The sequence below is a fragment of the Linepithema humile genome, chromosome 2 (assembly GCF_040581485.1).
Source record: "Linepithema humile isolate Giens D197 chromosome 2, Lhum_UNIL_v1.0, whole genome shotgun sequence".
In the NCBI taxonomy this organism is placed as follows: domain Eukaryota; kingdom Metazoa; phylum Arthropoda; class Insecta; order Hymenoptera; family Formicidae; genus Linepithema; species Linepithema humile.
This window is the reverse complement of record NC_090129.1, coordinates 25,621,071-25,634,274: the sequence shown is the minus strand read 5'-3', so window position 1 is coordinate 25,634,274 and position 13,204 is coordinate 25,621,071. Positions and strand designations below refer to the sequence as shown.

General features: G+C 31.6%; 2 protein-coding genes across 6 annotated transcripts in view; one reads left to right on the top strand and one right to left on the bottom strand.

Annotated features, from left to right (window-relative positions):
• On the top strand, positions 1–9,655 carry HisCl1 (Histamine-gated chloride channel subunit 1). Of its 4 annotated transcripts, none has more exons than XM_012359844.2 (9): positions 1–526; positions 1,458–1,661; positions 2,372–2,450; positions 3,919–4,096; positions 4,539–4,765; positions 6,210–6,292; positions 6,908–7,219; positions 7,819–8,024; positions 9,406–9,655. In XM_012359844.2, the coding sequence occupies exons 3-9, from the start codon at positions 2,374–2,376 to the stop codon at positions 9,580–9,582; spliced, it is 1,260 nt and encodes a 419-aa protein (XP_012215267.2). In that variant the 5' UTR covers positions 1–526; positions 1,458–1,661; positions 2,372–2,373; the 3' UTR covers positions 9,583–9,655. The 4 variants fall into 4 exon arrangements, with proteins under 4 accessions (XP_012215267.2, XP_012215266.2, XP_012215265.2 ...); XM_012359843.2 differs by having other exon boundaries at positions 1–592; XM_012359842.2 differs by having other exon boundaries at positions 1–592; positions 1,417–1,661.
• Shal (Potassium voltage-gated channel protein Shal) overlaps positions 9,333–13,204 on the bottom strand; it is a 105,639-nt gene continuing 101,767 nt past the window's right edge. For both annotated transcript variants that reach the window (XM_012359885.2, XM_012359892.2), the window contains one exon: positions 9,333–11,314. Coding sequence is in view for 1 of the 2 variants with exons in the window: in XM_012359892.2 (XP_012215315.1) it covers positions 11,300–11,314 (15 nt within the window). In the remaining variant the exon portion in view is untranslated. The remainder of the gene's footprint in view (positions 11,315–13,204) is intronic.

Genomic DNA, 13,204 nt, shown 5'->3' with positions numbered 1-13,204 from the left:
CATATGCAAATCTGCAGTTGTAAAGTTCGCTACTTTGCAATTTTTCTTACGTAAACTTCATGTCATATATTCGTCGACATGAACATGTATCATATTCACCATGATACAAAATTTAGACTTTATGCTTATAGTGTAACATGATTTATCCTTTTATGTTCTTTTACTCTATTCCTTTTTCCGACGTTTTTTTGATTAAAAAATTGCAAAATCTCTAATTCAGATCCACGTGTTTAGATGCGATGCACGATACCGATGACAAAGAGTAGGGCTTAATCAGTTAGTCGATAGGCAAATTGGCTTACAGGCTAAGCGACAGGGTGGTTTGTGAACAGCGAGAAAGAAAGCAATGTTACCAGTGTGTTGTGTATTCGTGCAGCAAACCTGTCGCACTGATTGCGGAATAAAATCCGACACATCATACCTGGAGTTTCTTTGAAATTTCTGTACATTGTGATTTAAAGTTGCAAAACAATTTTCTCTCGCGTTGAAAGATATCGCGCTAACAAACTATCGGCAATTCTCTCACGTAAATTCTACTCACGTACCTTAAATGAAAACTGACAAGGAATAAGAAACGACTGTGAAAAGGCGGGTCTGTAATTGTGTTCAAAACGTCGCATGTGAAAATGTTTTCTAATTTTTTATAAATTTTATTTTTATATTACACACACAAATAATACATATTATTTCTCAAGTTATAATGAAAGTACAAAATTAGTATTAAAACTTTCCTTTTTATTTTTTTTTACAAATTTTCTTTTGCAATATTATTATTATTATATACTTTATTATTATTTATACAAATTTTAATTTTTATATGTCATATAACATATATGTAACTATATAATATACATATACATAATATACGTATTATGTAACTTGATGTCATTAAAATCTCTATGCATTCTTATTTATATTTATATTACATGCAGACTGACTTAATTTTATCTTTGCAAAACAATATCTAGTAACGATGTTTCTTAAATATAAAAATAAATAAAACTTTTTTTTACAAGATACGTTTTATGCAGTTTATAATTTAAAATTTATCTTAAAAACCAGTTTACATATATGCTTCACGATGTAACTACAAGCTAGTAGATATTTTTATAATCAAGTTGAACTTAAATCTAGTTTTAGATTTAATTGTAAAATTTTATTTAAACATACGCACGCAAGCGCGGTAAGATTTGTTATCTTGAGATTATTACAAGAGAAGCTGTCAAAAACAGTCATCAACGTTACAGAGTACAGTTTATTGAATAAAGTGTTTTTACTGCAAAATATTATTATAAAATATTTAATAATTATTATTAAATTATTAAAATTTCTATAAGATTGTAGTCTCCATGTTAAATCCTTGCTTAAAATTTAGGTGCGTCTGTGTATGACTTTTGATGAAAAAGGTTTATCTAGGTCGCAATCGATGATCAATATTGATAATGTAATTCACCAAGGTTCTTAACATCGATCTACATCAATGGCTTCGTTCGTGAAACGCTGCGTTCAGATGTAATTCAGATGCTCGTTGATCCACGAGGGACCGGAAGTGATCGAGGTCCGGCGGAAAAAAATTTTCGAACGAGCGACTAACAGTTTCCGTTCAATCTTCGCTGAGAGCATTCGCCGGATTTACGAACGATAGAATGTGCAGCTGATCGGTGAGTGGAAAATTGGATCGGAAAAGCGTCGTGTGAAGGACCATAAAAAATTTAAAAATATATGAACGCGATGCGGAGATTGCTAATGGAATATATTTTCAAATTGCAAATTGATCAAATCGCAGAAATTTCTGTAATTGATTAATTAACATATAACTAACAATTTCTTTGTTGATATTTTTTCAACACAGTGCAAATTGGAATTGGAAAATCTATCTCTTATGATATCTAACGCAAATATATTATTACATCAAAGTCATACGCTGTGCGCTTTCAAATTACACATTAATGTGAATTTATGTTAGGTGTAGATATTTGCTTTGTACAAATTGAGGTCAGAGAGGGAATAAATAAATAAATAAATTATTTGTCATTTATCGGTATGTGAGAAGTATTGACAGGGACAATAACAAACGATAATTTTGCGTTAAGTCGAGTTAATTATGCAGTCACGTTGCAATATTAATAGACCTATATGCGTCAGAGTGTAACGTGACGCTGAAGAAACGGACGTATCCGCTCAGAAGGGTAGAGGTGTCTTTGATGTCCGCGAGTTCAAAACGATCTCATCGATCCCTCCGCGTCGATGAATTCTTTATGACGTACTCTGCCCATATCCCGCACTTGCATGCCCGCGCTGCTCTTTCACGTCGAATACTATAACACTTATAAACATTTCTATCATTCCTCTCACTCGTCGTTCTCTTCAGGAATGACGAGGCACTCTCTGGTGATCATATGCTGCTTGTACTTGTACACCCTGTTTGACATGGCCGCTCTGCATTTTCCGTGAGTACGCAATTGTACTTCCACTGACGAACAATCGAGATTTTATCTTGCAAAATTTTATATTTCCAACAAAAATATTTTTACTAAATATTTAAGGAATTAATTCAATGCAGATGACAAATTTATTTAATTTGTAAAATAAATACAATGACGAATTTTGTCATTCTTGAATGATGATATCTATTAAAATGTAAATTGCATCATACCGCATTTGCGCACACATGTATAGTGTAATGTAATGCGTACATATTATATTATATAATAATGAATCGCACGACTTTATAACAAATGTCACATTTATTACGTATGCGTACTACATTTCTTAATCCAATAACTGCAATCATTCCTTAATTGAACAAAATTGTGCAGGTACAATCGTGGCATCGACGGCCTGGTTAGAGAAAATAGCATCCACTCTGTAATAATAAAACTGCCAACAGACCGCATTTGGTTCTTGCAATCTGTGAATAATTTATGAGCATCGTCGATGCTGCAATAAAAATTTGCTGTATCGTAATATCACTGCTGAAATCATTATTTAACTTTTAAGGTCATCGCTGCAAATTAGTTGCAGTCTAAAATTAAAATCTGCAATACAATATTTTTTCTCCTTTTTTGCAATTAGTATCACGATAATCTTATCCTAACGATTCGCGAATATATGTATTAATTAATAATATTTCAGACTTGTAATATTTTGTTATTCTAATTACTATATTTCCTAGTTTCTTTTTCTTTTTGTGAAAATAAGAAATTTAATAATATATTCTCTCTTATATTGTATTTTCGGTGGTGTTGCATTAAATTATAATATTTCCGGAGAAGCCAGAAATAAGTGAGAAAATTCTTGAAAGGTTCGTAGATTATAACAGCTTGACAGGTTTCACAATAAGACGATTTTAAATTAACATCACCTGAATGTGTTTTAAATCCAACAATCATTTGTTAACATATTCTTTGTAATCCTCTAACTATAAAATATGACATAATTATTTTTAATAAAATTATTTTATCATCAATAGAATAATACGCTAAATACAATAGGCTTAATACAAAATTTTTAGTAAAAAAGATTTTTAATAAATTATTTCTTCCATTTCGCTTTATATTTCGGTAACTGACAAATTTCTGAAAATGTTGTGCAATAATAATGTGACGGCAAAAGGAATGATACATATGCATTACTTATATATTTTTTTAGCTAAAAAATTATTTTTGTTTGATAAAAATTAGATTCAAAAACTTAATTTTATTATAGATAAGAATTAATTTATTGTTATATCCTATTTGTTTTATGAAATAAATCATACGATATCTCATCAAAAATTTCATCATGCAATTTCTCGTAGTCAAGATAATCTTTGATAAATAGACTGGAAGGATAGATAAATAGACTAAGTAGATAAATAGACTAGATAGTAGGATGTGTTAATGGTGTTCATTAGGAGGTCACTTTCTGACATTTCAGGGAGCTTGACTTTGATGAGTACGGAAAAAAGGAGGCCTCTTTGTCGTTGAAGGACATCCTACCTTTAAATCCGAAGCAATATGATAAGCACAGAGCACCCAAGTTCCTCGGGCAACCCACTGTCGTTTATTTTCACGTAACAGTGCTCAGTCTGGACTCGATAAATGAGGAATCGATGGTAAGCGACATAAGTAACACAGCGAAAAATATATTTCATTGTTCTTTATATTCGTCCAAAAATATCGCATCTATTTCTATAGTAAACCTGATTACGTTTGTCTTTTTCTATCTTAATCGTTATATTAAAATACGTTTTTATTAAAAATGTTAATTAAGGATAGCTTTATTTTATATGTAGATTTTCTTAATTATGATAATTTTATTAATAACGATGAACGGAATAAATAACGCGAGCTTGTGCTAAATATTACGGAAGGGCGATTTTTGTTTCGCAAATTACCCTCTAAACTATTTGCGGACTTCGAGTTTATGGCGAACGTGTAGTTTGCAGAATGTGCAAGTTAGGAGGGTCTTTTATTCGGGGGAGAATAATTATGTCATCTGCATATGGTCGTACATGAAGCGCAGCATCTGTTCACGTTGTTTTTCCACTACGACAGACATACGTGGCCGACATATTTCTCGCTCAGAGCTGGCGGGATCCTAGGTTGCGGCTGCCGGAGAACATGTCCGAGGATTACCGGATACTTGACGTGGATTGGCTGCACAACATCTGGAGGCCCGACTGCTTTTTCAAGAATGCGAAAAAAGTCACTTTTCACGAAATGTCGATACCGAATCACTATCTCTGGCTGTATCACGATAAAACGCTGCTTTACATGTCCAAGTAAGATCGATAAATTCTATTAATGTTGAAGAAAATTAAAAATTACTGTTTTTATTTTTATTTGTGAGAAATGCATCGTGTTTTTATAGACAATATCAACAATAATAACTGATAGGAAATTGTTAATGCCTGATTAATGTAAATTGAAGTTGAAGATAACTTATATGATATGATGTGCGACAATACTATTATGCAACATGGAATAATTAATACAAAGTTGAAATTAAATAATCACATTTAGCGCTAAGTGTGCAGTGAGTTTCCGACTGAAAATTATATTTATTAGTGTGAGTTTGAAACCTTTTCATTCGCGTCCAACTTTCTCTCGCTTCGGGAAGAGGCTTTTATAGCATTATTAAGTAGCATAAGCTAAATTGAAATGAAGTGAAACGAAGTGTTTTCATAAACGTCTTTCTTTAAGAGATTCAAATTATATAAATAACAAATGTTCTAAAATAATTTTAACTAAAAAATATTTAAACTTTGTCTCTAATGTACTTTTCTGATGAACAATATTATTATTAAAAATTATAAAAATATTGGAAAGTAAAGGCCAATAATTTCTAATAATTATTTACATGTTTTCTCGTATGCTGGTAAAAATTATGGACATATTTTGACTCCGAGTATGCATTTTCTTCTTGAGAATAAGGCATAGTGCTTTGAAAAATATTAGCTTACTCTTTTTCCATAGCTCTATTATAAAAGCTCTATTATAAAAGCACTCCGCTCTGTGGAAAAGAAACTATCACAATGAGCTTGCCATATTGAAGCTTGAGGGAAAAAGTAAATTCTAGAGAACTTATTGTGCTTTAGCGGCTATTGTGAACGGAAAGCTGTTAGCTCTAAAGCTTTGACTGCTCAAGTAGTGAATATATTTTTTCTGGCACTTTTAATAAAACTACATAATTTCACTAAATTACTTAAATTTTAAATTCGCAAATAATTATTTTACTTAATGTAATAAATTAATTGAGACAAGGAAGTATAGAATGTTACAAATTTTTGTATGTAGGTTTTTTAATAGATATAAGTTTATTGTTAATATCGAGATTTAAGTTAAAAATCTTTGTATGGAATCTTAATTTAAAGATTTATTTGTAGCATCGATATATTATATTTTTATTCGTGCATTTTATTCTGCATTGTAAAATGTTTCGCTTTACAGTTACGAGAGTTTATCCTGATTTCATTTATTTCTATTTGCAAGCGATTTTAATCCAACGTGTTGGATAGACAAGTTGTCGCTGTCCATTCTGTCAGATTTTATTGCCAATAAAATAATATGGATTTTGTTCCGAATATCTGTATCGAGAACAAAAATAATAAAAAACAGTATTGTTTGTCATTGTAAAAATAGCGGTATCGAATAACTCATTCGTACTAGAGATTGAAACGTAATTTGATTAACGGATCACAGAGCGAAACGTGATATTTGTTTCAGGTTGACCCTGGTGCTCTCCTGCGCGATGAAGTTCGAGTCCTATCCTCATGACACTCAGATTTGCTCGATGATGATCGAGAGCCGTGAGTACATAATGAATGACAACATAACGACATCAATATTAATCAGAGAAAACTGAGATTGTAAATATATCCTAATGTCATAAGGGCTTTCCACGTTTCGATAACAGATAAGAGACACGCGCTTACGAGCTCTGACTTTGCTGACTTATCTGTAATAATTATTGATTTAACAAGTTATTTGCGGAACAAACTTAAAAATAAACACGTCAAAATGTCGAAATAAATCAGCAAAGTAAATCACGTCATCTTGCTTGATCGAATACTTTATTGACAAATGTATGATCGAATACTTTATTAAATATTCAGTAAAACTTGAAAAAGTTTAGATCCAATCGAGGAAATTTTTAATTGAATAAACATTTGACAATAAAATAAAGAATTGAGATAAATTTGCATGCTTATATAAAAAATATTAATCAAATTTTCCGTACTATTTAATGTGAAAAACTTTAATTTTGAATGAGAAAAGCAAATGCGACCAAGAAGTACATACGTATAACGGTGTTGCAAGTTGAGTATTGGCAATAAGTCAACGCGATGGCTTTTATTTCTATTATATTCCCATGCCTTCCCCATGCTTCCCCCCTAAAGTCAGAACGTATTATTCTTTCGCAGTTTCGCACACGACTCAGGATCTGGTATTCTTGTGGAACATGACGGATCCCCTCGTCGTTAATCCGGAAATCGAGCTGCCGCAACTCGACATATCGAACAACTACACGACCGACTGCACGATTGAATACTCCACCGGAAACTTCACGTGCATACAGATTGTCTTCAATCTGCGCCGGAGACTCGGTTATCACCTGTTCCACACGTACATCCCGTCCGCTCTGATCGTCGTCATGTCCTGGATCGCCTTCTGGATCAAGCCGGAAGCCATCCCGGCGCGGGTCACCCTTGGCGTGACGTCACTGTTGACCCTCGGTAAAGCCATCTCTCCCCCCCTCCCCCCCTCCCCCCCTATGTTCATTGCGCGCGATAACTATTCATGATATTTGCAATCATGATAAAACACTTCACCGAGATACACACATACACGTATGCATGGCATAAATAACAGTTGAATTATAATTTATTGTACCTTTTAATTTTCATCAATCTTATTTCACATTAATTTTAAGAGTTAAAATAAAGTAAAATTATTTGCGATAAATTTCGATAAATATTTCGTTTTAGAAGCAGAGATAAATGCGATGTATAGTATTATTGATAATTGATTAATTAATTTAACTCGCAATAATCATGAAAAGTCTTTTGATGCATGCAAATGAAAAATATCAAAATGTATTGAGATTAAAAGTAACATTTTAAATTTGTAGAAATAATTACATCCACATTTGAAGCTTAATTTATCTATATATTAGTGTGCTAATTTCAATTTATGCTTGCAAACAAAATGAAAATAACAATAACTGAATTATTTTTGTTCAATGCATATTTATAGAGGCAGACGCTGATTGTATCAATTAAATTGTGTATGTAGTCACAAATATCGATATTGAAAGCTAATATTTTCTTTCCAGCTACTCAAAACACGCAATCTCAGCAATCTTTGCCGCCAGTCTCGTACGTGAAGGCGATCGACGTGTGGATGTCTTCGTGCAGTGTGTTCGTTTTCCTGTCCCTTATGGAATTCGCAGTGGTGAACAACTATATGGGGCCCATCGCCACGAAGGCCATGAAGGGCTATTCGGACGAGGATCTTCGAGAGGCGATCGACGACTTCAAGGTAAATTGGAAAAAGTGCGGCGCAATATTTACGACGAATGCTTCGCTGGCCTCGCGAAATTGATAGTCGAGATAAAGCAAAATATCGCGGCACCATTGCTCGAGAGTAATGCGATCTCGTTCCGTCCGTGCGATATCGCTCAATTGAATGAAAATGCCAGAAATAAATGACACTACATTGCAACAAAACGTTGTAAATTATCGGCGAGAGGTCGTGAAAATCGTTGAAACGAACGAATGAAGTTATATTACACTCCGTTAGTAAGCAAAAAGAAAAAAAAAGAAATGTTTTAACGTGCAGTCCGGCAAAAGTTGCGGTTTAAGCTAAACTTTTTCATTCTTTTTATATGGAAAGAGCCGAGAGAAAATCTATATGACTTCTACAAACGCATACTCTCGTTTTTAAATCAGTCCGAGTGTTATTCAGTAAATAGCATCAGAAAGCGAAAAGTGAGAGAAGAAGCATCACTATTCGAAGTACAGAACTACTCGCCTAGACGATCATTCGTATTGCCCGACGATATAACTTCTCGCCGGTAACTTCCCTTCCCAAGCTAGTTTCGAAATTTTATTTTATCGCGATGCATTCGCGCGCGCGTTCTCTCCACAAAGAAATATTTGTTCTCTCTTTTCCTCCGTGTACACGGACGTTGCTGTTCGCCGTGCGTTGCGTACACAGCGCATCCTGCCGTTTTCATTACGTCTGTCGTGCGTAATATTTACTTGTACCACTGCAGCATTTATTTTCGCCTGCACTACGACGACACGTTTGCATGTTATATAAATGATGTCTTTTTATAGCAGTTAATAAGCAAAAGTTACTTTATGTGTCACAATTTTCTACGCTTACTATTTATATATCTTGGACGTCAATACAAGTTTTTATTAGTATTGAATAATTTATTTTTATTTCGATTTTATCACAATTATCATTATCGCATTATTCTGCTCTCTGCAGATGTAGTTATAAAAACTATACATAAAATTTCAAAAATATAACACTATTTGCTCAGAAAATAGAATCTAAACGCTTTTATTTTATATAATGCGTGTCAACGACAAAATCAAATATCTATTTTAAGAATACATATCTGTTGAGAAATTTATTAATAAAATTTAATGCTGTTTTTCTTACATTGTTGTTTACATTGTAATTACGTTCTTTATATAGCAATTAATTGCCGGAATACATTAATTTCCAAAAAATATAACAACGTAATATATTTACTTACCTTGCAATAATCTTGATTATAATGAACTAACTACAAAAAGAAGGAAAAACATAAGTCAGAATAAAAAGTTATACATATAAATTAACTTTTCACTTTTATTGTACTCATATATTATTCTTTGCGGAATATATTTTTCATCTGAATTCACAGACGCCGATGAGACCAGATGCTGAGAGAAGCAGGAGTCCAACGAGGACACCGACGGTTCAGTATGAGCAATGCTGCCAAGGACGAGCCACCGCCATTTACATCGACAAGATTTCCAGATTCTTCTTCCCCTTCTCGTTCTTCATCCTCAACGTCGTTTATTGGAGCACCTTCCTATAATACAAGTCGGCGAGACGCATGCCCAACTGGGAGAAAGCCGAATGTACTTTTATAAACATTGAATTTGAGAAAGGATACCGTAAGAGACGTAGCAATAAATTTGTCGAAATACGAGGCTGGCTAACGGAAATTGTATCCTCTTAAGTATGTATCATGTAGGATAAAGTACGGCACAATAAAGGAATTTAGTGGAATAAAATCCTCATGTTTATTGAGAGTATCTTCGCATGAAAGATACAATCTTAGTCAAAAGTATGGAAAATCTTTTAACAAATTGCGAGAAATCAAATTGAAATTTGAAAATTCCGAAAAATATTGTAAAATAGTTACAAATTTAAAAGTTTTTAATCATTTAAAAAATTTTCTATTTTTTTAATACTAATTCAATTTTAATTAAATTTATTTAAAATGTATTAATTTTTTACTAAAGTTACTATTTTTTTTCTTAAAAATTATTATATACAATAAAATTATCTGAACAAATAATATAAAAAGTAGTGTTTTCAGAAAACCTTAGTATTGAATTAATATACTGACGACATGTATGAGACTTACAATTTTAATCGACAATTAATATACGAAAAACTATACTCACCTATACATTCCTTATACTTGCGTTTAAAATGACGCAATATTGAAATTAGACATTTAGATTGCTAAACATATCTATAATAAACATTATCCTTTCAGATAAAATGTATTATTACTTTGTCAATATATATAAAATATGTTAAAATATATAATACATGTAACACACAAATAACAGTATAATATTAATATAAAATTTTTTATCTACTTGCTAATAAACATAAAATAAATATGTATTAATTTTATTAACATATAGAGTAAAAGGTAAAAAAGAAAAATTCTTAATTAAAAGAAAAATAATTAAAAAATTGGAAAAGTTATCAAAAAAAATTACAAAAAAGTGAGAGAAATAGTAATACATAAAAAATTAATTTGACTAATATTTGCTTACAATGTGTATAACTATACAACATTAACATAAATATCTTAAATTATTGAAATATTATTAAAATTATCAAAAAAATTATTCAATAATTATTCTGTTCTGCAATCAAACTTAACCATCCCTTATAGTAAATTAATAGCACGTGTTGTCTGACACAATGCGGAGCATTACTACTTAGTGGCGAAACCGCTGGTAAACCGCTACTACTCGGCGCACTAAATTATATAATTTTGTTAGGATTTCTGATAACGCCTTGTTACAAATAAGTGTAATTAACCAAATTTTATTGTTCATTGTATGTAAAAATAAAAACAAGAATTAAATAAAGAATCAAAGTTTGACAAATAAAGAAATTTATATCAAGGCATACACCTATATATAAACTTAAATAATTTTGTGTGATTTGTCTAAGATTACCAAATAATTTAAATATTATAAAACATAAATTATATTAAAAATTTATTTAAGAATCTAAAAATTAAATTGTAGATTTAAAAAAACTTTACATATAAATATGTATAATTTTAAGGAATACTTACTTGTATTGCAATTTGTTAATACGTGTTATAAAAATAAAATTAATTGTTTATTAGTGTGTAATTTTATCCATGTCCCTTTCGTTTATGTACATTACGATCGCTTTTTTTTATTGTTTAAGTAGATTTCGGGTCATCCTTGCACAAGCTTTTTTATTCGAAGATCTATGTGTAGCAATTGCAAATTTTTATGGATCCTCAGCGCAGATCAATGGTCACAATACTGCAATATAGAAATAAAATGCAATAAAATAAATGAATTAATCAAGGATAAAAATTAAATATAATTAAGATTATTTATTTGCTATAAATAATATAATATTGTGTAAAAATAATTTCAAAAATCAAATTATATTTCGCTGTAATTTCTATTCTTTTTGTTGAAAATATTTTAGTTATTTATAGTGCATCACGATCGATAAACGATACTAATTGTGATATAATCATACTAAACAATAAAACATAACTTTCGAGCAGATAATTAAATTATCCTGAATATTGCTGCTAAACAAATAATTAAATCACTCTAAATATGGCTGCTAATAATTGCATTATTTTAAATATACCTTACTAATATCTCAGTTAAATATTATTACAACGAGAATAAATTTCCGCGCGTTGTGAGCAACCGATGAAAAAAACATCTCTTCTTCCTTTCGTGCATTCTGATCTTTAAACCGAAACTTTCCTCTTCTTAAAATGTCACTTTCTCGGTATAATTCAAAGTTCTCAATGAATAAAGTTATTAATTCGGTAAAACTTATTAACTAGATAATTGGCTAGAACTTTCAGCGTAACTCTCGCAATAAAATTTAATTAGGGTAACATCAAATGCAAATGTTTAAATTAAGGGATTGATAAAATAAAAATAGATATTAAAAAACTTCGCAGACCTGCCAGAAGTAATTCTTTAGCATTCAGATATTAAGAGATTTCCTTACATTTATATTTTAATATTAGTATTACAATTAAGGATCAAGAAAAATAAAATTATTAAATTAAATTAAAAGTTCAGGAATAAAATTCTTCACTTGAGTTTATAGAGCAAATTTCTTTGCGCATACCTGCGCCCACAGGTGGCACGAAATTGTCTCTGACGTATGAGTGAGGATTGAGCTCAATACGAATAGAAATGCCCTTTCATCTCTCTTTTAATCGCTGCAGTTAGCTGCGCCGGGGAAACGTCAGTTCTCATCATCCGGCAATTGCTCGGCAAGGAGCAATTAATTGAGGCAAACCGCGCTCACGCCGTGAATAATTACATTCACGTAAGGAATCATAATTGTCGTCCGCCGCTCTGAATGGATCGTTTCTCGGTACGTCGCGTCCGAAATATTCCATTCACGCCGCTTCTTCATCTTCACCCTGCATTCTCGACCCGACGCTGCCTTTCTTTACATCTGCCGTTTCCGCGAGAAAGCCGACGCGATAATTTCGCGATGTCTCACGATCTGCCACCTGCGCGTGACGCTTGTCACGAGCGTGCCATGTTAAATTAGCCCGTTAGAGTTAATACAATTGCCTGTTGCCTATCAGCAGACAACTCATATGTTCGATCGATATTAATTTATTACTATTTAAATAAAAGTGGCACGCGCAGTTTATCTCATTTTCTATACTTTGGAAAATAAATCAGATTAGCAGCAACCGCTTCAAAATTGTAGGGAAAAAAACGCAACAATCAGAACTTATTTAAAGAAATTGGTTGTTATAATTTAACAGATTTCCATTTTACAAAGACATACAAATCAAAATAGATTCCTATTTCAAATTTTAAATATAAAACAAATTTAGCAAAAAAAAAAGTTTTTCTGAGACCACCAAGAAGTGTTATCTGAGATGTTACCAAGATGACTAATCTTAAAAATTGAAAGAGATAAAACTAAATAATTGTTTGAATCAAGAAATCTGGATACGTATCACTGTGCAACTATCATAAAAAAAAATTAAGTTTATTGCACAGCAATGCAAGCTCGTTATAAAATCCAATCGAGTACGAGCATAAATTGCATTTCGATACTGCATTCGAGCTGCATTTCGCTCTTGACAGTCGTTTTACAAACGTTCATGAAAGCCTTGTGGATATAGGGATAAAAGTTATTACTCAATTTAA